Below are 25050 nucleotides of genomic sequence, written 5' to 3'. Positions count from 1 at the left end.
TTGGTCTTTAAAAGCCTGCAAAACTCCCTCTTTTTCTGGGTTTGTATAGCACTGAGTTCTGCCTCCTCCTGTAAAGCTCTTCAGCTTTGAGTGTGTCCACCATGAGTTGATAATTCTTTCTTCATGGTAATGCTTGGACAAAATCTCCTAATTACATTCAGCATTTACATATAGGCACCTTAACCTCAGATATGGGGTGGGTTATTCAAAATACAGGAGGCAGATTGACAAAGATGCTGCCAAGGGCCCAAGGTGGCTGAGCACTGGCAAGCTGGAAAAGACCACATTTTGTTTTATCAGAGGATTCCTTGCAGCAGGCACCGATGGGAGCACTTACACACAATAGTCCTGGGGTGCTTCTCTGCATTGACTGTCAACCAATGGCAAATCTGTCTCCTCTGTGGGAACCAAATGTAGTAAAATTTGCTTGTATGTAAGGGCGCAGACTGGCAAAAATGGCAAGCAGGACAATAAATCTGAGGTGCTCTGGGCATTTTCTACTTCACAGGCAGCCTTGGTTTAAACAAGATGGCTGTGTCCATGTCAAGGGTACACCAGACTAGTTGGGCTGGGGTGGGTGGCTAAAGTGCCCTCAGCCTCCCTACCAAATCTGTTTGAGTGGCAGGTTCATGAGGCAAAAGAAAAAAAAACCCAAACAAGCTGGAGACCAGAGGGAGAAAACAGAGCAAAAGAAAGGAAGAAATAGAAAAGAGCAGGTAAAATTTAAGACTGCATGAAGTTTCTAAGAGTCTTACAGGCCTTGGGATTTGTTAAGCAATACTGACTCTCAGAGCTGAGTGGTGTGAAAGTTTAAAGTGTTTCAGGAGGAACTGACAGACTTGTAATTATCCCTGCAGGACTGATGAAGTGTGTGGAGCTCTGCAGTACGTCTGTGAAGAAACCCCACCAGGTTAATCTGCCTCTGTTGCTTTAACAGAGCATTTCCCTTTGCCTGTCTGACAGGGCCGATCCACAACCCCTGAGAAATAACTAGAGAAAGGAAAGATTGTAATGTTTTTCAACCTGTGAGTAAATCTCCTTTTTTTTAATCCCCCTTATTAATAAATAAAATTGAACCACTTGACCAGGAAAGATGATGTTTGTTATTCAACAGCCTATTGTTGAAAATTCCTGTTTCCTGCTGCTAGGAAAAACAAACTCTCATAATTTTCTATACAATAATCTTTTCTAGCAAGTGATTTAAATGTAAGGCTTTGCCCTAGTTTCATTTGTAATCAGACCAGGTTTTTAGATGAGCTGTGGCTGGTGCTGCCTGGGCAGAGTGGTGGCACACAGATGTCAGAGGCATGAGGGTTAAACAAGGAAGTCTTATACTGGCTTTGAACATACTTTGAAAACAATTAAAAGTTCCCAAAGCTATTTGAAGCTACTTGTCTCCTCCTTTATACACTTTTAATTGTATTTGGTAATTTCAGAAGGAAGGGAGCTCTTATATCTGTAACATTTGGATATGCACTTCTTGAATAACTAATTTCATCCCTTTGACCAAAGGGATGATTTGGTAAACTCAAACATGATTTGTTTTTTGTCTAATGTGGGATATTTCCATCTGTACAATAGTCAGTGCATGAGATAAATTAGAAAGACTGCATTTTAAATTAAATTCTTAAAATACAGAATTAAGGAAGCCTTGCTACATTCCTCACAGTGCCTGAGAGGTAAAAGCCCAATATTCACTAGCGTACACCACATGTATTTTTTTTATTTCTGGCTCACAATTACTGGGAGGTGTTAAATTGCCCTCAACTGCAGAGAGGTGCTCTGCCTCCACAGTGATACAAATACAACTTTACTAAACATTTCTCAGTATAAAGATAGGTAACTGCGGCCTTGTCACCTGAACAGGGACCCCTTACCTTTCTTTGTCTCAACAGATCTGGCAGCCACTCAGCCACTGCAGGGCAAGGCCTGAGATCTGTGGACTGCTTCTCTGGGTGTGTATGTACTCCACCTAAAATGAAACATCTGCAACAGCAACCTGCCCAGAAGTCCAGTGGCTACAGGGAGCATGGAGTGCTTCTGCTTAAAACTTAAGAGATGGGCACTCCAGCTCCATTTCAGCACAGGTGAAATGGCATTTCAGAAAAGATTTGGCCAACCAAGGCATGAGGAGCACCTGAGAAAATTACACAGGACAGTAAAAATCATTACCTGTATATATATGCTCCCTTGAATTGTGCCATTATTTCCTAGCCCAGGGATAATGAAATGTAAACACAGGATTTTAATGGTGGTGACTGCATAAAATCAGTTCCTTGGAGCTATTAACACTGAGGTTTAACAGAATCACGGGTCTTTAAAAGAGGTCCTATAAATGTACATATATACTGTAGAACATATACCTATAAATTTTCTTTAGGCAAACAGTCCAAAGAGATTGCTGCAAATTTTTATTTTTTTTTAATTTGTGGATGGGAGAAGAATAAATCATGATTATCTGGAAATCTGCAATAATAATTGTTTTTTCATTAATCAGAAGGACTTCATGGGGGAAAAAAACCATTTTATAGGCCTGGGGATGTTACAGAAAACAGTATTTGTATCTTACCAATTCAAACACCTTATATTTCCAAGTTACCACCCATAGGTCAGATCCTCAAGAGCTGAATAAAAGTAGTTATATTGCTCTGCACTCTATGGTGGGGCTGCTGTGGAGCTAAATGTCTGCTCCTGAAGATATAAACCTGCTTTGAAGATATAAACTGGCACTTCAGTCCTACTGGGGCATCTCTGGAGAAATGTATTAATTTTTTTCTCACCATGGAAGCAATTCCATGTGAACATTTAGGGAAATAAATGCCAGCACCAATCCCTCAAATGTTTTAAACCCTCTGCTCAGCCTCAGCAGCAAACACTTTTTCCTCCATTCTTCGCACTGGGAGAGAAGCTCTGGCAGGAGGTGTCTCAATCTGGCTCCCCAAATACCAACACAACAAAGCATGCACTTTTAAGAGCAGGTCACATTTGTGCTGGCAAGATGAGGGCACTTCCACACTGGAGTATGAAGGAAGGCACAGAGCAAGTGGGTTTTGGAGGAAATCTCTTCCCCAGCACCTTCAGCAGAAGCAGTACAATCCTTAGGGAGCATGCAGTAACACCTTATGCTGGATACTGGTAATGAACCCTGCAAGGGGGCAAAGGGTTAATGGAAAACTGACTCTCCTTCCCACACAAACCATTCAAAACCTGCAGATTACAGTAACTGCCACTGATTTTTAGTGGGATGAGGGCCGCAGGAGGAACATGTCACATAACTCATGGCTGGTACTGGGGGGTTGATGTGCAGAACGGGAAAGCTTGGCACAGTGACAGGTGGCTGGAGGCAAAACCAAGCAGGGAAGGGAAGCAACAGGAGAGAAGGCCTGAGCAGTGATGTAAGTGATGCAGACAGATTGGGCAACTTCCTACAGGGCCATGATCCATGGATAACAGGGCTGGCAGAAAGGTGCCACGTGCAGGGTGCTGGGGCACTGAGGAGCTCACGGGTCTCTGCAGCTCACAGCACTGCTGGCACCATTCCTGCAGGGAAAAGAAATGGGACTCTGAGTGGGGAACTTGCTTTGCATAGCTGTGTGGGTGGCATGAACCTCAGGGTACAGGGAATCACAGAGGCTTTGTGCTGCTGCTGATCGGAATTTTAAAAAGCAGCAGCATTTTGTATAAATGTTACATTTGAATCTCTTTGACATTTTCCCCTCAGTGCTAATTATTCCCAGCAGCTTCTCACCACGCAGCAAACGCCGGGCACCGTGACAGTTATTAAAAACCTGTAAACAGGCTCTGGTGGAAAGTGCCTGGAGTCACCTTGCCATGTTAAAGAGAAGCTGTCAGATAAACAAAACCAAATTGAATCTGTACCCCACTTAGGCAGCTTCAGAGACTTCTCAGAGGCAGAGGCTCAGGTAGGATCTTATCAGTAAGTACAGGATGAGAAGGTGTAGATTAGACTGAGCTGAAGTCATCCAAGTGGAGCCCAATGACAGGACAAGAGGCAGTGGGAACAAACTGAAATACAGGGAATTTCAAGTGAACATATGGAAATCCTTCTATGCTGGGAGGATGGTCAAACACTGCCACAGTTTGCCTAGAGAAGTGGTGGGGTCTGCATCCTTGGTGGTACTCAAAAGCCACCTGGACATGTCCAGAGCTGTCAGCTGGACGTGTTCCTGCTTGAGCAGGGAGCTGGACCAGGTGACCTCCAGAGGAGCCTGGGCTGTTTTGCAGTTCTGAGTTTCTGTGTTGCAAATGTGCTGTTCCTGTTGAGAAACAGCTCTGAGAGGCCCTGCCTGAGGGACATGAAGGACGAGGGATCTGCTCACCCAGAAGAAGCTGGTGCAGCACTGACACCAGTCCTCTCAGGGCCTGACTGTGATTAATGCTGATGAGAGCCAATTAAATACTCACCTGGAGCAGGCATTTCAGCCTAGCCAGAGCTGGGCTCCATCTTCCTTTTCTCAAGCCAGGAAAAGTGATATGGCTCAGTTCACAGGTCCAGTGTTACACAGATTTTGCAGATGTACAGAGCACAAGAGAAAATTGTAGACAAGAAAGAAACATGCCTTCAGCTTTCAAGCACCAAGTGCCCAAGAGCAGGGTTTGGACAATGGTGGCAGGACAAATATGAGCTTCTAAAGCAAGGATTGTTTACATTTTAATCATATCAAAATCATATCACTTAACTGAACAAGGGGCAAACCATGGTAGAGGTAAGCCAGCTCTTATGAAACAAAATTGGACCTTTTTCCGACATTCAAACGGCACTTGACAGAGTTTTTCACACTAATATAATAACCTGGTAACTATAGATGATTACCCACATTTTATTTTGTTAAAAATGTTTCACTGTTCACTGTTTCACTATTAAAATTGTTCACTGTTTATTAAGTGTAAAGTCATTCCAGAACTTGCATTTGTAGGATCAGATGTTTTAGTTAACATAAAACCCATCCACAGGAAAATTCTAGCCTGAAGAAACAGCAACAGAAAGAGGAACAACCAATTAATAACTTGGTTTGTCAGGACAAGAGAAATACTGAGAACTTTTCAACAGAGCTTCATGACTGGGCAGAATGAGGCCATGAGCCACAGCATAGGCTGCATCAAAGCACTGCACCTGGAGCACCTTGCTCTTCTGTGTAAAGGGCTCCCTCAAGGAGCTTGCAAACAGAATCTTAGCAACATAAGAAGTCTTAAGAAGTCTCTGGAAAAAAAGGCTGGTGAATTAGCCAACATCACCCATCAGCACTTGTGACTGACTATCCTTAAAGGTACCAATGCCTCCAGAGCTACAAAGAAGCTTGACCTGCTCCAGGCTATTACTGCATATTTGTCTTTAGTGAGGGTTGTACTCCACATGATTTCTGCTGCCTTGCTAGCAGGGAATGGCTACTTTGAAGGAGCACCAGTGAGAGCTCTCCATAAGACAACTGAGGAACTCACAAGTCTTCAGTCCTACAGTTTCCCTCCTTCCTGAGGAATATGTGCTGTATTTCTTGCTATTCTCCCAGGCTTTTGGGGAGCAGGTGTCACACAGTGTCACACAGCCCTGTGAAGATGGGGCGCAGTGCCTGTAGAACCAGGGCAACATGTGAGCTCCTGCTATGAGGGCCTTGATGGGGTACATTATCAACTGTCTGATTAGACCTTCATCCGGAGGATGTCCCAGCCAGAAATACATAAATGAGAAGTGGGCACAAATCAGTTGATAATGCACAATAATCTTCCCAGATAATTTTCTTTAATGGCTTCTTATTAATTAACAATCTGCTTACACTGGGGGTTTTTTTGTAAGTTGAGTCTGTAAAATATTAACAGCCTAGTGCTTTCAACTTTTTTGGAGTTGTTCTGTTTAACAGTCAGGTTCTTAAGCCTTCAGACTTACAAAAGCATTGCTTTAAAATTTTATTTCTCACAGGAATAGCTGAGCATTGTTATTTTTGGCTTATAAAAGCAGCATGCCTATAGATTTTCCATAAAGAATGTTTCATTAAACTCCATTGATGTAATTTCCTATCACTCCTCTCCATAGCCTGTTTTCCAAACCAGTTCTTCCTTTCTTTGACAGTGAGTCCTTTAGGCCTCTGTATGCATTTGCATAATGCTTACTTACCTTTTCATCTTTAAATAAATTATTTCTACTGTCTCTTTTCCCCTTGTGTTCAGAACTAACCAGTGCACGCACACACTCCACCAAAGCTGCTTCATTCTTGCCATGCAAATGCAGGTCCTAGCAGAAGAAATTTCATTAACTGATTTCAGTGGAGGTACTTCTGCCTCCTGCCTGACAAGGGCACAAATAAACAAGTCAAGGGAATCTGCAAAAGCAGGTAGATAAAAACACATTGTTCACCTTTCTCTACTTCCTCTAGTCCCACAGGTCTCCTCCTGTAAACAACAGGCTGAGATCTGAAAAGCATGAGGACTTTTCTTCTCAGGATAGAATTTAAATCAAGTAGTTACACAGTGGCTACCAGTATGAGACTGTATATTTAAAAAGCTATTTTTTATACATGCACATTGTGCATCACAAACTGAAACAGATAAATTAGTTGCCTACAAATCAATATTAAATTGATTTCTTTGCTGAATGAAACAATTAATTAAAGAAAAAGCCCTCAGTGTGACCAGGGAGGTGAATTTGCCCTGTACTGACACAGTAGACGTGTGTACAGGGGGGGTACAGAGGGTGCAGCCACCATGCTGATGTGAGCTGGGACCTCAGGGCCAGAGCTACACCAGGCAGCACTAATGGAACAGAGTCAAGTGCTCTTAGATTCTTCAGCCAATGTGTGATGAGGTGACACTCTCAGGGAGCACTTTGCTCAGAATTCTAATTTTTTCCTTTAGTTTCACATGAACAAGAAGAAGACGCAATTGCATTGAAGCAAACTCAAATATATTTATTATCATGGTGTGCAATGCACAAAAGCATTCAGAGTTTTACAGTGTTGCAGAAAGCAAATCTCTTACTACTTCTCCGTGTTTCTTGGTAATGTACTGAGACTGTTGGCTCTGGAGGTGCTCACAGTAAATAATTATGTCAGTCTTACACAGTGTTGATCTCAGCTTCTAGGAATTTCATTGAATGGTGTCTCAGGCCTCCAGCTGGGACATTCTAGTTCCAGCCCTGATAATAAAATCCATAAGAAATTAAAGAATTGAAAATAAGGTAATTTGGACTCCTTCCTCCAGCCAGCAGCCATCAGAGCTGGTGTCAGGGCAGAGTGTTCCTGCACAAAGTTACCCAGCTTGCAAGCTGCCTCAAGACTCCTGCCCATTTTCCAAGCCACAGAGGAAGAGAGAAAGGTCGGATCCTTTTGGGTCTCTCCATTCCTGGGCCATCTGCAGATGCAGGGAAGTCAAAATAGATTCACAGCTCTCTTTCTTGCTCATAATCAAATGTGGGCCTCAAATACTTCATCATTCTTCATTTACATATCTGCTCTATTGAAGGCACAAGGCTTTTTTTGGCTCCTGGCAGATGAACCAACCAAGCAAATTATCAAAATAATTTTGTAAAAGAAAGATCTTAATAAATGGAAAAATTTCATGCTATAAACATTAAAAACAAATAGTCAGTAATGATTCCCAGATTTTCTTTTTCATGCCACAACCTTGCAATGTCCCAGAAAAGGAAACGTCAACCAGTCAACTTTGCAGACCTGTTTAAATCTGCCTGTTACCAAGTGAGTTGTGAATGTCTCTTCCATTAATTTTCTTTAACACTACACCATTTATAATCCACTTGATTTTCATTAGAAACATTAGTACTGCTCAGGCTCATTAACACACAGTTTTATCCCTAGGTTTCAGCTAGTAACAGTCATCCATTCTAAAACTCAAGTTCACATAGAAGGCTTCATGTCTTGTTTATATAAACTCTTTGTGATCCTTTGCTTGAAAAAAAAGCTGATTTAGGTGGTGAACTAAAAGGTCATTTGTGTCATGCTGCTGCAGTGTCTCAAAAGTCAGAGTTTTGGGAGAAAAATACTTGAGCAAATTATGACTTTATTGCCTTCAAAACTATGGAGACTAAAATCAGAAGTATGATGCTTACAAACACCTCCAGAAACCTTGCAGTAAAACCCAGAGCTAACAGCAAGGGAAAAGATGGACTTCAGGACTTCTACTACTGCATTTGTCAAACCAGAAATAAAAGTCAAGTCAGCAATCAATCAATGAGTCAATGACTTCCCACATCTAAATAAGCAGTCTAGAGGTACAACACAGCCAGGACTCAAATCTAATAATCTTTTGTTGATCTAGTCTGCCTCCACAGGGCCCAAGGAGATATTAAATGTTACCAGTTGGAAGTTGGACCAGACTGGACTGAGTTGCAAGACCTTTGGAGAATTTGATAGTGAAATATGTTTTGTAACAGCATCAAGGCTCCCAATCATAAGGTGTTCATTGAAACAGAATTTTCCATTTGCACAAAATGGAACAGAGGCTGAAAACTGACCTAATATGGAGGTCAGGACAGGACATGAAAAAACCCCAAAGATTATGCTGCCTTTTAATAAAACTGACAGTAATTACAATTAATGTGATGAACTTATTTCACTGGCGCTTAAGGAATCCTGTACTTGGTTTGCAAAGAGCCAGAAAGCACAAAAGGTTAAAGAATGCTTTTATTCAGCTTTCATTTTTCACAGTTCTAAACAGTAAACATAATTAACAATTCACCAACGGTATCAGAGAACACAATCCAGGTATCAGTAAAATGTCTACTGTTTAAGGCACTGGTAGTGGGAAGAAAAAAAAACATAACATGGATTGCTCTTTCTTAATTGGAATTTGAATGTACTATGAAGATGTGCTTGCTATTCAATGCTTAGAAACCCACAAGCCACATTCACAAACAAATGTTTATACGAGTTCAGTGATTACCGAGACAGGAATCAGTGGCTCCCCTAATTTGACTTTAGAACAAGTATTGCTTTTCTTTGGAGTGGAAAAAATTTTTAACCTACTAAAAGGAACCAAAACACGAATTACTTCAGCAGTATGGCTTTAAGACCCTGTATTTGGTTACAATATAGCAAGCCAAGTTAAATAACAGCATACAAGTGCCATATACTATCATTTTAAAAGAAGCAGTTTTACAGTATAAAAATTAGTTTAGAACATACTAAAGCCAGTTTTTGTACAAAAATTTTTACAAAACTGAATTACTAAAAAAAATTCAAGAATGTTTTAAATATGAATCACACTTTACATGTTGTATGCATAAAATTATTTATCTTGATGATATAAATTAGGGATACTACAAAATTTTTAAAGCTGGCATTCATATGCTATTGAAATGCACACATCAGAAATAATGATGTGTGCATTTCAGAAATACTGAAATGTTAGTTCTGCAAAAATCCTTAAGAGTCACTTTTATGTTTGCCAAATTGATGCATGGTGACTTGGGTTTCTAAAAGAGCCACAGTGACCTCCCGTGGCCACCCTAAGAGATCCCGGTCCTTAACCTTCTTTTCCATTTTGTACATGACATTCCACACAAATGCCAATAAACTTATAAGGTACAACAGTGGTTTCATGCCTGGTCCAGTTTCTCCAGCAAAGGACAGTATTTCTACAGAAATGAGCATAAGGAGCACAACCTTCACACCATCTAGCTCCTGGTCGCAGAAAAAAAGTGAAGTGTCCTCCATGATTTATGAAGAAACCGTTCCAGAACCTTTTAGAGAACTGTTTTCTGTAAGACAGTGAGAGATGATGTTGAATAGATGTTCAACTCTTATTCAATATTAGGCTCCCAAATACATAAATTCAGCTTTTGAGAAAGCAAAGGAACAGAATGTAAATTGATGCTGCCTGAACCAAGTCCAAAGAAGAACAGGTAAAGTTGTACAAGATTCTTAAATGTGAGTCAAATTCCTTGGTATACAAAGCCCAAAATAATTCTAAAAAGAAAGCAAGTGGAGAAAAAGAATGCAAAAGTCATTTAAGTGCCTTCTTCCATTGTCCTGAAGGGATTCAACCAACAAGAACAAAACACTGTCTTCCTATGTCACGAACAGATGAATGTGAAAACAAAACAAAAATCACAGTAGTGACTGTCTCCCAGCTGTAGAACAGTAATCAACACTTACATTCTTCTACTGCTTATAAATCCTCTCTGTTATATCCAACTTTTTTCCCATTGCTTGACTCTTCTGTGTTTGGTGCCAGCCATGTGAAATACACCTTCACTGGATCAATATTCCAATGCTTGTGAAATGATACTGGAATTTGGTGAGAAAGGTAGTCTTTTGGGTAGTCCATTGGCCTTGCCTAAGATAGAAGAATAAAGCAAAAGCACCAGTGTTAATGATCAGTAATAATTTTAAAAAGATATCACTGCTCAATGGCCCCTGTGACACAACAATGTGGCGCTGACAAAATAAACAAGATGGTAAAAAGGGGTTTTTACATCATTCTGTTAAATCAACTGACACACCATTAGATTAAATCCTCAACTCACACTGCAGTCATCATGCTAGGAATGAAGTACACTGACGCTAAATATGCCCTGTTTCTCAGGATGAAATAGCCACCATCTCAGAAGTCAAGTGATAAACAGTGTACCTGGTATGAAATCTTTTTAAATATGCAGTTTTGGCTCAATAATGACAAAATTATTTTAAACTATATTCTCTTCCTCTTCTAATGAGAGTTGTCAGCACTGCCACTGTGATTGTGGAATTCTAATAAGGCCATATGCAGCCAAAATATATAGAGTTTATGATAGGTAAAGGTTCTAAACATGGGAACACTGTGGTGCCAGAAAACCGTGTTGTTATTCTTTATCAGGCTATATCAAACCAGAGAGAATTACAACACAGCTAAAAGATGCAGCTGCTGTCATGATGCTCCAAGTATATTTCATTTTCTCTGGCAGTTCAATGACACTGAGTGCATCATTACATGAAAAATTCCCACCTGTACTGGTCTCTGGTAAAATAACTACATTTTGCCATTAGAGTTTTTGTAAGAAAAATGCATGGAAGGCAAACATTTGTGTTTTACATCTAGGAGAAAAAAACCCCAAACAAGAAGAAAATGGAATTATTGGGATGACAAATAACTGATTTGATGCCTAAGCTGGTAACTGAATCAATATTGCACGCTTCACCTACTTATGGTGGTATTTATGAATTCTTCATGCAGTTCTGTACACATTACAGTCATAAAATTAGGCAACAGAATTTGACATTATGAAATCTGAGTATTTAAAAATTCCACTGAAGAAAGCAAGAGGGAATCTGTAACCTTCATGACTTTTGAAAAACACCTTGAAGAACATTTAGGCTTCAAGAACCTGAAGAATTTGTTTTGGATAGAGACAGTTTTTACATATCTGAGACCAAGGATTTTTGCTGTTTGAAAATGAATCAGCTTTTTATTAAGCTATAGACAAAATTCTGGTGTTTCAATAGTTCTAAAATAATGATACCAACTCTAATAACTGTAATTTTTTGGGGGGCTAACATTTGTATTTGGTGTTCTAGAAAAGTCAAATATATTGCTTTAGCCCAGATTTTTTATTTAAGACCACAATTCTGGCTGCTACTCAACATGGAAAGGTTCCTGCTCTCTTTAAGAGTCTGATCATGTTGAAAACCTCTGGAACAGGTTACAGAATATGTATCTACCTCAGCAAGCAGGCAGCAGGAAACCAGTAAGACTGAGCAAACACATCATAGACACTCCAAGAATGAAGATATCTTTGCTTCTGTTTCATAATCTTTGTCTCAGTACAATTTTAGATTCACATACTTCAAGGAACATCACACATCATAATATTTCAGTCAAGTCCTTAGAAAGTTCTTTTCTGGTCAATGGAAAATCCAAAATTGGTTTTCTCATTTTAAATTTGTTTTGAACAATAGTGGATTTAGTAGATTAAGAACATTCAATTTTTATTCAGTGGTTTTCCCTCACAAGTTAATTTTTGTTCAAGGGACGTTAAATTAGAATTTGATACAAGCAACAGTAAAGATGAATTAGAAGTCAAGTGCAATTTTATGTGTGGAAAATCAAACTGCTAGGATTTCACTTTCAAAGTGATTCAGTATCAAATGCACACTATTAGGGATTACAAGGAGGTCCTTTTTTTTCAATAAGAATAATTCCTACAATTGTGGAGAATGAGTTCTGTTCTGACTCTCCTTTAATTAGGCTAGTTTGTTCTTTTGGGTTTTTTTTCAGCAGCTGTGCAAGCAAATTTATTCAGTAACTGCTGAATTTATAATATGCCTGACTTGTTTTCTTTCTATATTGAACAGAGTAAGCAATGATAAACAAAACAGGAGAGTAAACAGATATAATTTTTTTACATGGACAAGGAATTAAAATATTGAATAGTATGTTCTCATCTTCCCATTTCTCTAAATAGTAAATGTAATCAGAAATGGAATCTTAACATAGGAAAAGCTGATCATTCAAATAAGAAACTCCCCCTCTCCATTGACAGCTGCCTTCAACTACAGAGTAATTTACTAATTCTCAAGTAGCTTATTATCCTATTCTCAGCTCATATTCAGATATGCAGGTCTTCCTAGTTTTTCAACTAGATCGACACCTGAAAAACATCAATTGCTACACTGATTTAAACATTGACTTTTAAAAAAGTTGTGCACTGTTTTGGAAAAAAAATCTTTAGTGCTTCTTGTTCATACCATGGAAGGATTTGGTTTACTTGGCTTACAAGGAAGAAAATCTCTATAGGCCTCAATGCATCATGCTTTCCACTGTGACACTACAGTTAGCTTGTTAAATAGTGTGGGAGACAGAAACAAGATTCAAATCTACTCCAACCCTTTTCTCCCAAACTCACATGAAAATTATGTTTTGTAAGCTCTCTTTCCCATGTGCTAGCATAGAGCAATTTATCGTACTTATACCATTGTTCAGAATCCACCATAAAAGTAATAATTTAATATTTTATATCTTCACTAATGAGGTTATTTCAGAATAGTAAATACTGAATCAAGAGAAAAATCAGGTAAGTAGAGCAGGTGGATTTATTGAAAAATTTTACACTCAGTTCTCCATTACCTGCATAAAAAAGTATTGTGTTGTAGGTTTCCTCCCTTAGAGGACATATGACAACTATTCAAAGCATGTGGCTCCTAATTCTATTTCTTTTTCAAAATCCTCACCTCTGACTGCATTTCTAATTAAATGTAGTTGTAGATTAGCTAAAATATTACATAAACTAGCAAAGCATTGTAGTAATACATGGTAAGAGAATGTTCTTATTTGATCAGTCTTGTTCTGCTGAAAATCAAGGTAAACCAGCAGCATCTTGGTTCTTGTTATTACATATTAATGGAATTTGAACTGTTTTATGTGTACACTTAAAAAGTGAAATGCATTTTTAATACTCAGAAATAGCTCTCAGACCTGATGAAAGAGAGGACTGTGTGTTATAGGGATTCCTAAGCCACTGAAACACATCCCAAGGACCATATCGTCGGGTGCATCCATGGTGTAACACCGGCACTTGCTGGCAAGTAGCTTCTGAACAGCTGTTCTGCTGAAAACCATCCTGAATAAAAAAAAAACTCACATGAAATGTATAAAAACTTCTAAAGACACCAAATATCTGTAATTAATAAATATTGCTAAATTATTTAAAACTGCACGACTGAATGTAGCCCTCTGATACACCACATTTGAAATTCAAAATTTAAGAGGTCAGAACTGACAAATAGTGCAAGAAGCATTTTCTGAAAGATAATTAGTTTTTATACTGGAAACTAATTATACCAATTATACCCATTGTTGTTATTCCAACAATAATTAAGCTACAAACCATTTTTACTACAGTTTAGAATTCCTCCTAAAATTGGCCTGGACTCAAAAAAGGGTGTTGTCCTCAATCTTACTCAAATGTAAGGGAGAAGAGTTGAGGACTTGAGACCAGCATGTGTCACTACACAGAAGGTGTGAGGTAAATTGCACGAATTTGGGGAAAAATCGCTGTTTCTGTTAAAACTGATTTGTGTTATAATTTAAAACATTTGCAAAACTCAAACCAGGAACTAATGCAGATCTCAGTAGGAACTAAAATAAATTACCCTCCTCCACCAGTGATATAACTGTATCCTCCTGTTCCCAAGCCGTAGCCATAACGCTCTCCAAGGAATACTGGTTCATTTGGATCATAGCAGCTGAGCAATTTTCGGAGTCTGAATATACTACAATATAAAAAGCCATTAAAAAAAAAAGCTTGTAAACATTCTCTTTGGAACAGACATTGCTACCCTCAACAGCATTCTGTTAAACAGCACAAAGATGACAGGAGAAATTCTGAAATTCTACTCAAAAAAACCTGCCCCAGAGATATAAACTGCTAAAGGGAAATTTACGATGGATGATTTACTATGAGATATGACTGTGCAATTTGGTCAAATGATGAACAAATTAGCTTGAAGTATCTTTTAAAGTAGGCAGTTTGTCAGCAAAACTGTATGTCATCTCAGAGAAAACATGAAATGACACTTTCCAAGCAATATGATCTTTGCAAATTATCTATGAACATTTACAAATTGAAAACTGAAAAGGCAGATTTAGTGTTATAAATGTTCCATTACCCACAGTTACATCCTCTCACTGTTTCTTCTTCTGTCACATGATTTAATGTAAAGTCTTGAACCACTGTTCATGACCAATGATCCTGCACATTGCTCACTGTGCCTTTTTTTGCTTATGTTGCAGTTTGACAAGAATGGGATCTAATTTTCCAACAAATGTAAGTTCCAAAACACCATTCTGGGCAGCTTGGACAACTGACCTGAGCTTATGGAACCATTCTTCTAACACATTTGTCTGAGGAACACATCTTAGGAAGGTTATTAGCAAATGACTAAACCCTATCAGCTCAAACGTACCTATCACAAAATGTGGTATATTCAGACTATATGATCACACAATAACACTGATACGCACAGTTTTAACCAGGTCACAACATTGTTTTTAATATCTGTCAAACGAATACTGATAGGAATTGACAATTTTTTTCTTCAAGTAATATAAAGCCATATGACTAATAAAATAGCTGTATTTCTTAAATAAAGGATAGGTGAATATTGCTAAATCTCTTACTGACATAAACAGTGGTAGCTCCTGAAGTAATGGAATATATACCTTATCAGTGTGTCATCATCCACTACAACTAACCAAGGGGTTCTGGGAGAAGCATGATTCAAAAACCTTTCCAAAATGGCAAAAGTTTTCCCACAGTGACCTAAAAAGAAGACAAATTAACAGAATATATACTTAAACAAAACAGGAATTAAATTAAAAACAAGCTTTATTCCAGCTATCTGTCAAGCTGTTGAACAATACTGGACTAGCTGCTACTCTTAATTTAAAGAGCTGTAAAAATTAGGAGATTATGATAGAAGCAAATGTTCTGCAAAATACTCCAAGACACTGTCACAGCATTTCAAGATGCATCAGGAAGGTCCATTGCTTTTACAGAAATATTGAAATCTATTTTAATCTATTGTACTCCTCACTGGCAACTCAGGTCCTGATCACTGCCTCCAAGGAAAGGTCTGAACATTTATCACAAGATTATAAGGAAGTTCAGGAGGTAAGACACCTTTTGCTAGGAGTGCAGAAGTGAAACACCCTTGTTCAGAATAAGCAGGATCTGAGAAACAAGAAGTTTCAGACTTCTATTGAGTTTTTTTTAGATCTCGGGCAAACCTCATTTCAGTCAGTCTTTACTCATCACAGTTGATTGTCTAAAGTAATTACTACTATGAATATTACATTTAGTAAACAACCACTCAAAATAACAACATTATATTTGAAGACACTTTTAGTTAAAATATTCCTTGAAAAAATGCAGTAATTCTATGCTAAAGACATGAAGGAAGTCCTTGCTCTGGTGATTTTGTGAGACTGTGAATTTAACACAGACTGATATCTGAACATTTCCAAAATGAAACCCAAGATTTCTATATTATACTCTATAAAAAAACGTGGAAGCTTCCTGGCACCACTAGAACCACTGGGCACGGCTCCTGGCACTGATCCATGTGTGCCCAGCAGCCTTGCTGGCCCCTGACAACTCTCACTGCTTGCTCATGTCCCACTCCACCTGTGCACACAGAAATCCCTGCCTGTGCTCTCTCTGCCTCTAACAGGCAAAACAAAGGGGCAGAAATAACCCAGAGGTCAGAACTCCTGACCTAGTGGGCCAAATAAGGCTAACAGGCTACTGCCTGGACACCTGTAATTCAGAAGGTAATAGATATAAATATCAGCCTAAAAACAGTATATCAAATGAAAGAAAAAAATAAAAAATAAACTCAAGAAAGTCATCATACCCATAGCCTTTTTTATATTCAAACACAAAGTAAATTGATTTAAATGCTTGTTATTTGCTATAGAAAGGTGTTTCAATCCTAACATTCAGTTTTTGTGCTTAAATTGAGACCTGCAAGGCACATGGATATAATATATTAACACCATATGGCAAGCAGTTTATGCTTAGTAACCACTTGGCACTGCCTGAGGTCTTTTGAAATAAATTAATGTCTTCTTCACTGTTAATGATCCTACTGAAAATCATAAATAACTGTAGAGTTATTACTCTTACCCCAAGTAATAAAACCAATTTTTTTTCTCTTGGAGTATATCAGTATACCACGCTTCCATAATCTCAGTATTTGGGTTTCTGCTTAAAAGAACACGTTATCTACACAGAGGGACTCTGAATGTACTCTCCATCCATTTCCTGTGTGAAGAGCATTCTTTAGTTTAGGCTGCACATATGTGCTAGAGAAAACCAGAATTTCTACATGACATGCTTGACATGAAAAACATATCATCCATAAAACTCCACTTATTCATTCAGTCATTTGTGCAAAACTGACAAAAGCTCACCTCTGTCAGTGTTAGGTATGCCTAAATCTATAGTAGGAATGGAGATGTCTGCATAATCACTGTAGTATTCAATAAGGGCAGCTTCTCTTTCCCAGGTCTGCTTTACAACTGGTACTGCAAAACAATGATTGGCATTTTGAAACACTTTACTGGTATTATACACATCCTATCTGACAGCAACATCATATTAATGCTCCAGAGTGTGTCTCTGGAGACACACTCACGAGACATTTTATAACCATTTCTGTTATAATACATAAGTAGATATAAATATTTATGTTTCATTTATAAATAAGAAGTATTTGTATAGTGCAGTTTACAAATATCACACAATCAATTTTAATCCCATGGAGATTCTATTCAAAGGAGGATTGCTTAATGCTTCTCTAAAAAAAACACCTTTTTCTTACCAGTTTGCCATTTCACATCAGGATTTAAAGTTGATCACACAAAATTCTAATAATGATGCCATCAGTGTTTACATTACATTGAGAAGTGAATAAATTATGGGTAACACAAAAACAATCCAACCATCTGCAGGGTGTTCAGAGGAAAACCATCAGATTGAAATAATGATGCCTCTTCATTCTTAAAAATGAGGAGGTCAGGCCTGAGATGAGCAAGTACTCTGCATTCTGCTGTTACTGCTTCTCTGCTCTATGCTCTCTGACACCATCCAGGAGGTCTCACCAGTAGGAGGTAGTGCTTCAAATGGAGGAAATGCTTCCATAATTTCCCTTTGCTGATATACAACCCTGATGCTTGTGAACAACTCCCTTTAGCCTCTTGCTAGAATCATCCATCACCTAATTTGATGTTTGTTGCCTACCTAGTTGCTCACTTCCCTCTACACAGAACACACAGAATTTATTAATCTTGATTGATCAACACTCAGTTTGGTAACAGTTACCTTTTAGTGTTAAGACAGAGTAGTAAGAACCCAATGCACTAATAGAAAGACTTTTATATTTTGAAAAGAAAAAACCCCACTTTCGTAGCATATTGCAATGGTCCATATTACTTCTAAAAGTTCTTAAAAGCATTCTCATTTTTTCATAAAAAATTCAAAAGGAATTATGTACAAAAAATGTATAGGCAGGAAATTATTTTCCTATTTTGTTGAATTATTTTCCTATTTTGTTAAAAATGTTTCTAAGCACAACAAACCCAGAAAGGTTTCTGAAAATAAGGCTTCAGAATAGAAGAATCACAAATACACAACAGCATCCAAACTTCCCCTGGCAGAAGAGCTGCACCTGTGAAAGTTGTTTTATCCTTCTCCAAACAAGGACCTGAAACTCAGCAGGGTCCTTTAACACACAGAAAAATCTGCAATTGCAGACTGAGCCTCTCAATTCCTTTGGTGGAGCCCCCCTTCTTTCTATAAATGAAGCAAAGTTTCCTGAAGCAAGGACTTGAGTCTCATCTCAGTTAAGAGCTCCAGCAAGGAGGCTGCTGGCTGAAGTGTCCTTCTCCTTCCCTTGTTTGTCTTGATGGAAGTGTCACCATGCAGACTAATGTCAGTTGTAAACTGAATACCACAATACTTTGTAATTTCTGGCAAATGGCACCTTCCAAAGAAAACTACTTGAAATTTTGGACTAGATGATGATGCAAATATTTATCAATATGTATAAATACTTGTGATCACACCAAAGTTTGAATACCACTAGAGATATTTAAAGGTCAGCTCTAAGCTCTTAATGACATTTTATTTCTGCTCTTTCTAGAACTCTGATGCATGTTTGCAGTCTTGAAAATTTCTTTTCTAACTACAGATGGTATGTGCAAGAAGGAGAGTTGTATCTGAAGTAACTTCTGAGGTAAAATTAAGCTGCTTTTAAAAGCACATCAATTTCCAAGCCTTAGTGCTGCATTAATGTAGTTTTTGGCATACAATAAAGAATGACTTACCAGGTAAAAAGAGCTCTCTGAAGCTGGCATCCATTAATCTTTCAAAATCTGGAGTAAGATTATCCTCTATTGCATAACACTGGAAGCTGTGAGGAAAGTTCAAGAATTTTCCTCAGTCTTCAACAGGTGTTTCTTGAAGGATGTTTATGCTATCTTTTTGAGGCCTTATGTTTCTTTCTGGCTTTCTAGGGTTTTTTTTCTTCTTCTTTTAAATTTTAATGTTAAAAAATTAACATGGATCCAGGAAGGAGAACTCTTCAGTGAACTCCAATTACAGGACAGTCAATTTTGTTTTGTCAAAAGCTACTTTAAAGATAAACTAACAATTACATTACTAAAACTCTACAAATGTGCTTTCATCAGGTGCAGTGGCATTAAGAAAATAATTCCATAAATCTTATTATGAAAATATCCCACCTGTTTTTTACTAGACTTATTTAAGAAAAGAGCTTTTACTTACATCCTGTCCTCTGACAACAGGTATGGCAAAAAACTCTCAGAATTTGGTACAACTACTAACCAACTACTTGATTTTCAATTTTCTTTGCCAATTATAATCCCTTTAAATTATGCTTATAAACAAACTAAGCCTAATGGAGAGACTATTATGCTCCTGGAGTACTAAAGAGCACACAAAATTCAAGCAAATTCCTGGAAACAAATCTCTTCCTTAGTAACAAAATGTCTAAAAGCAAACTAGAACAGACTGGTAGGTGGCATCAAGTAGGTGGAATGTCTTCTGTTCAATAGCTGGATTTGGAATTTTTCCTTCCAAGCTTTGTTGAGACTTGATCTCCCTCAAGTTAGCTGAGCATTACTATGTGTTAGCAGAGGCTGAGAGTTTCTCTGTGTCTGTTTTCCTTGCCTCTGAGGAGGAAATTAATGCTCACTGTGTGTATCTTGTTGGGCTGCACGAAGGGATTTTTGGTTTGTTGTTTTTAGCATGGTGACTGCAGCTGCTTGTGTAACTCTACAATTTTCAGATGAACTTCCAGATGAAGCATGCTATAGTGTTTCACACACTCATGATCTGGGCTACTGGTTGGACAAAGCACTACATATGACCAGATTTCTAGAAGGGACAGATTTTCCCATTCCAACCATTATAAAGCACACATGCACGTGGAACAGCTAGGAGCAACATGACAGCATAAGATGCTCAATCTTTCACTGGAGAGGAGGGCAGGACAAAAGGAAGGAGGAGATGAGGGCCCTTTCAGCTTGTTCAAATTTTTAAGTTAGCCACCAAAGAGCTGCACAATTGTCACTGCTGGCACAAAGAAAAGGGAAGCAATTATCTGGGAAACTCACTGAAGGATATTAATAGCTACTGTATTAATTCATATTGCAACAGTTCCAATTTACAACAATATCAGCTAATCCTGTGCATTTTTTAATGTAGGTATTTAATTCCAAGTTTTTTGGCAACAGTCATTAATGATGAAACCATTTTTAATCTTAAATGTTTAACAGCACTCCTGAGGACTCTGAATAGCAAAAAGATTCCACCTGAAGGATGAGCTGTTTAAAATTCCAAAACTTTCCTGTTTCTGAGTCGATTTTGCAAACATTTAGTCCCAAGAGCTGCAGAGACAGCATATATAAACCTGCTTTTTAAATATTCATTTTATAAACTATATTGCATAGAACTGCTACCTTGACCAGCCAACAACTTACTTCTGTCACCATGAAATTTTCGACAAGTTTTTACAGCAACAAAAACATCTTCCTTATTCACTGGCTCTCCCTATATGAACAAAACAAAAAATAATCTTTTAAGTGCAGGCTGTGCCTGTAGTATTTTATAGGATATGTATGTCCTTACATATAATAAAACAGGAAATAGCTTTTCATTATATAGCCTATCAAGCAGAACAGTGTTCTCGTGATACACCAGGAAGTAAATTTTTATCTTTTGAAAAAAAAGGCATTGGTTGTTCAAAATTCCTGAATAACATTCTTGGAAATTTTTTTCCATTGATGTAGTACTCTGACAAGAACTAAAGCACCTATCATTAGGAAAAGACCATGAGTAGAAAAACTTGTTGAACTAAGAATGATTAATCTGAAAAAGAATGTTTCTTTGAAATCAGTCACTATGAGAACACAAATCGTATCACACTAGGAAAAACCAGCTTAAATGATACACACTAGAAATCTTTGAATTTCCTCAACTGTAATAAACCATTTGACCACTTTGATTTGTTATCCTTTTTGGCATCTAGAATTTTGCTCTCCTGGAAGCATGGAACACATTCGGGCCACTAGCTACACTTAACTCATAATATAATAAATGTAATCCTCCCAGAGGTGGAAGAGATGGGTTGTACTTTAAGGCACCAATTACTATCTTACATTTTATCTTTAACCTCAACAAGTTTTAGATTCCCATCTGTGGCGAAAAAACAAAAAAAGATCATCTATACTCCAGTATCTCACTGTGTAAGGAGTGTAAGGATAAATAATTTATAGATCATGAGCCAACCAAACATTGTGGTATAAAGACTCATGAAAGCATACACAATATTAGTTGCCAGGAAATATTCTGTGCCACAGAAGCCTGAAAGCATATCCAAAATACATCCTAGATAAATGCCAGAACAAACTATTTTGTTGAGGTTTTTTTTAGCTTACTTAAAAATATTTTCTCAAGTTTCGAGATTTTTGAACTCAAGTATTATATGTTTTAGTAAGAGTTTTACTTTTACTAACCAAATGGTATTTAAAACATTGTACTTACACAAAGTGGCAGAAAATTATTGAAGTTTGTTGCACAGTGATCAACCTTATACGAATTCACATCATCTGTGCAGAACTCGGGCACTGGAGTAAGATGTGGTCCTTCCCCTTTCTGCCAAATGTACAGGGCAATCTATCAAAATTGGAAACATCTATATCAGTCATTAATCTAAATAAAAATTTCAGAGCATACAAAGAAATCATATTAACAAGAAAAGTGAAAGATATGGGATGGTGTAGATTTGTCCCTGAGTTGATTAACTAATTCATATTCTGCTGGTGGCACCATGCTCAGAACCAGGTATTGATTGCTGGCTCTTCCTGTCACTCCCTCCAAGTGGAAGGATAGAGAACAGCACTTGTGCTCCTGGGTCCTTTAACATATTAAACCTGTATTAGTTCAGAATTCAGCTATTCAGAATTAATGTCTATGACATGAACCAACAAAGAAGTTCCCAGACAACAAAGAGTATTTGACAATTGTAACTTATCATTAATTATTTATGAAAATTCACAATGTGCTAAAATTTCCCAGTGAAAAATGAAATTTCAATAGAAAGCCTTAGAATGGTGTGAAACTATTTGATTTCAGAAGTGAGGTTAGAGTGCCATTTTGAGTTGTAGCACAGGATGACACATGGTTACTAAAACAATGGAAACAGATTTACAATAAAAAGACAAAAATAGTCTTAGTCCTAGTTCAGACCTAATGCTAGATATACATGAAATTCCATTATTCAATTCCAGCTTTGAACAGGCATCAGGGAATATGCCATATATCGTACAGTTACAAAAAGTCTAAGCAACAACCTACAAATGAGCAGCAGCACGACAAAAACACTTTACCACATCTGCAAGATACGAAAGTGATATAAATGTTATGAATTTAAGGAATAGGTACTTGGAAAGTAATAAGGTGACACAAACAAAAAAGAAATAATAAAAACGATGCAGAGCACAATAAAATACCAAAGACTAGAGGCATATGTTATTAGAATCCCTCAAACTAAAATATTCCTTATAAACTTTAACATTATACACAATCATAAAAACCAACAGATTATATTCTTTGATTTGCTGTCAATCTTGATTCACACAAAAAGAGCGTAGACAAAAAATTACTTAAGACAGAGAAGATGGTGATTTATTAAATAAATGAGAGGGAGTGAAACTGTCTCTAGGGAGACATGAGACTGTGCAGAAAGAATAACTCCAGGGCTGAAGTAGGTTATCAATGGCAATAAATTTGAAATAAAACATATGCAAAGACCTGCTAACAGAATAATAAGTGGACGGAAGTAATTTTGTTGGTCGGGTGATTAACTGTTTCTTACTAAGCCATCTGTGGCACATAAAGGAGTGGCTCTTAATGATCAATTTTTTATGACAATATGTTTAGATACTTTTTTAATGCTGAGGTAGACTGTCATACTGGGAATATATAAACGATTTTGTCTTAAAAATAAAGTTAAAATAAAATGACATTGTGAAGCCTGAGGTCTTGCATTGAGAAAAATTAACAAGAGGAAGAAAACACCTTCCTGTCTTGTTTCTCACCGCAAAATGAAAGCTGAGAGGGATTCAATTGTTTTTGAGAAAATGAGGAAAAACCATATAAAAGAATGGTTTTGCATAAAACCAAATTTATTTAAATATGCTACATATCTATATTTGATAAATACACCATAGATTTATATTGTGAATGAGGAGGTTTATGACCATTATGAGATCTGAAAAAGCAGCAGTAGTGTTATGTAAAAGTTTGGGTTTTTTTCTGGACCAGAACAACAATTTATAGATGCTTTTCAGGAGTGTTCAAATAATTACAACTACTTCAGGGTCACTCAATTTCAGGCCAAAATCTTAATCCCATTCTTCCTTCCTTCTTCTTCCCATTCCTTATCCGAATCTTAATCATATTCTTATTTCAGGCCAGAAGTGTATTCCAGACGTATCCCCACTTACTTCTGAACCCCTGGTTCAGAACTTCATTTTGGTAACAGTACAAACCCCTGGACAGCACAAACACTTTAAATGAAGAAAAAATTTAAAAGCCCCCAAAAAGGTAGCACAGATACTCTTCCAGAGCCTCCTTCTCATGTTGCTTTCAGTGAGTTCACTCACTGTCTGAAATACCTTCTGCCAACCTTCTGAAAGTGCGACATACCAGAGACAAAAAGTAGTCCTTCTAGACTTCCCAGCTGCAAGTTGCAGCACTGCTTGTTCACACAAAGGCAGATTCCTCAGAGTATTTAATGCAAACCCCACCATATTTAGCACTGAGAGTCTGATTCAGAAAGTGAGGCTGGTTAGAATTGAGCTACTACTCACCTCAGCTTACGGTTCATTAATTGGAAGTCTCTCTTCTTCCTTACACAGCAATCCTTAGAAGACACCTTAATGTATACAACCACGCATGCATTCTTATTTGAGTGCAAGCTTACAAACAGTTTTTTCTATGCTTAAAATACAGTTCTAAAGTATTGCAATATTCTAAAGGAAGGAAAAGAAATCTAATATGCCATTGCAGTCAAACTTTTTAGCAATGTTTAAGACATTATGATTTAACACCATTCAAATATATAACTTTGAGATAATTTTTTCTTTCATCACACCACTGCTTACCTCATGCTTTAAATCTATTGTAAAGTCTGATTTGAGTGGTTCGCTCTTCAACTTCTTTGCAAGCCTGTGCAATTAGAGATGAAGAAACTTAATCAAACATATTAAAAAAACCCCAATCACTAGTGCATGCAGGAAAGTGTGGCTGGTACTACTGATCATCTTATAAGGGGAAAAATAATAATAAATCACATTTTTGTATTTATTGCCTTGAAAAGCAACTTATATTTATCATATAAATCCTTTTTTTTTTAATAATCTGACAGTGTCATGATGTTAACAATAATTTTCAACACACACACTTTGATACATTCTTCCTACACAAGAAGAAAGTTCTCATCTGGAGATGGCAGAGAGTCTGGCATAAAATTTGCAACAGATTAAAAGCAGCAGCACATTTGAAGCTCAGTACTGATCAGCATCTCAAACTACAGACAATATTCTCTGTCTGTGTATTTCAAAGCATAGTGTTTAAGGACTTTCAATGCATGAGGACATTGATCCTTGCTACGGTAAGACTCATTCAACTCCTGAAATTTATGAACTTTTCAAATCTCATCTGAAAGCACCTAAGAATCTAAGCAGAAATAAATATGTAGGGCAATGCAGCCACTCTACAACCCAAGAATAAAATCACTGTCTGGGGAAGAATACATTCTTAAAATTACAATATGCAATTGAACTAGTTAAACATTTACTATTGGACAACTATCAGCTACTTGATGTAGGCAGAGTGAAGCAAAATAAATCACATGCACAGCAATGATACAGAAGTCTATTTCTACATTCTTGTTTAATTTTGAAGTGTTTATAATAATTATTCTTGGAATGTGTAGAATAATGGCAAATAAATGGGAA

The 25050-nt window shown here is 37.4% G+C and overlaps 1 protein-coding gene across 3 annotated transcripts in view; it reads right to left on the bottom strand.

The window, feature by feature from the left end:
- Positions 1-8633: 8633 nt before the first annotated feature.
- The window catches only part of B3GLCT (beta 3-glucosyltransferase), a 43650-nt gene continuing 27233 nt past the window's right edge, over positions 8634-25050 (bottom strand). For 2 of the 3 annotated variants that reach the window (XM_054271873.1, XM_054271875.1), the window contains 8 exons: positions 24196-24259; positions 21572-21703; positions 20509-20578; positions 16918-17031; positions 15166-15265; positions 14097-14216; positions 13420-13564; positions 8634-10305 (listed from right to left, as the gene is read on the bottom strand). In XM_054271873.1, the coding sequence (XP_054127848.1) occupies positions 10138-10305; positions 13420-13564; positions 14097-14216; positions 15166-15265; positions 16918-17031; positions 20509-20578; positions 21572-21703; positions 24196-24259 (913 nt within the window). In that variant the 3' untranslated portion in view covers positions 8634-10137. The remainder of the gene's footprint in view (positions 10306-13419; positions 13565-14096; positions 14217-15165; positions 15266-16917; positions 17032-20508; positions 20579-21571; positions 21704-24195; positions 24260-25050) is intronic. The other variant, XM_054271874.1, reaches the window with a different exon arrangement.

Source organism: Melozone crissalis, unplaced genomic scaffold (genome assembly GCF_028551555.1).
Source record: "Melozone crissalis strain CALT ecotype California unplaced genomic scaffold, PUWL_Pcris_2 ptg000013l_1, whole genome shotgun sequence".
Lineage (NCBI taxonomy): Eukaryota > Metazoa > Chordata > Aves > Passeriformes > Passerellidae > Melozone > Melozone crissalis.
The sequence above is the reverse complement of the archived record's forward strand: the minus strand, read 5'-3'. Positions and strand labels throughout refer to the sequence as shown.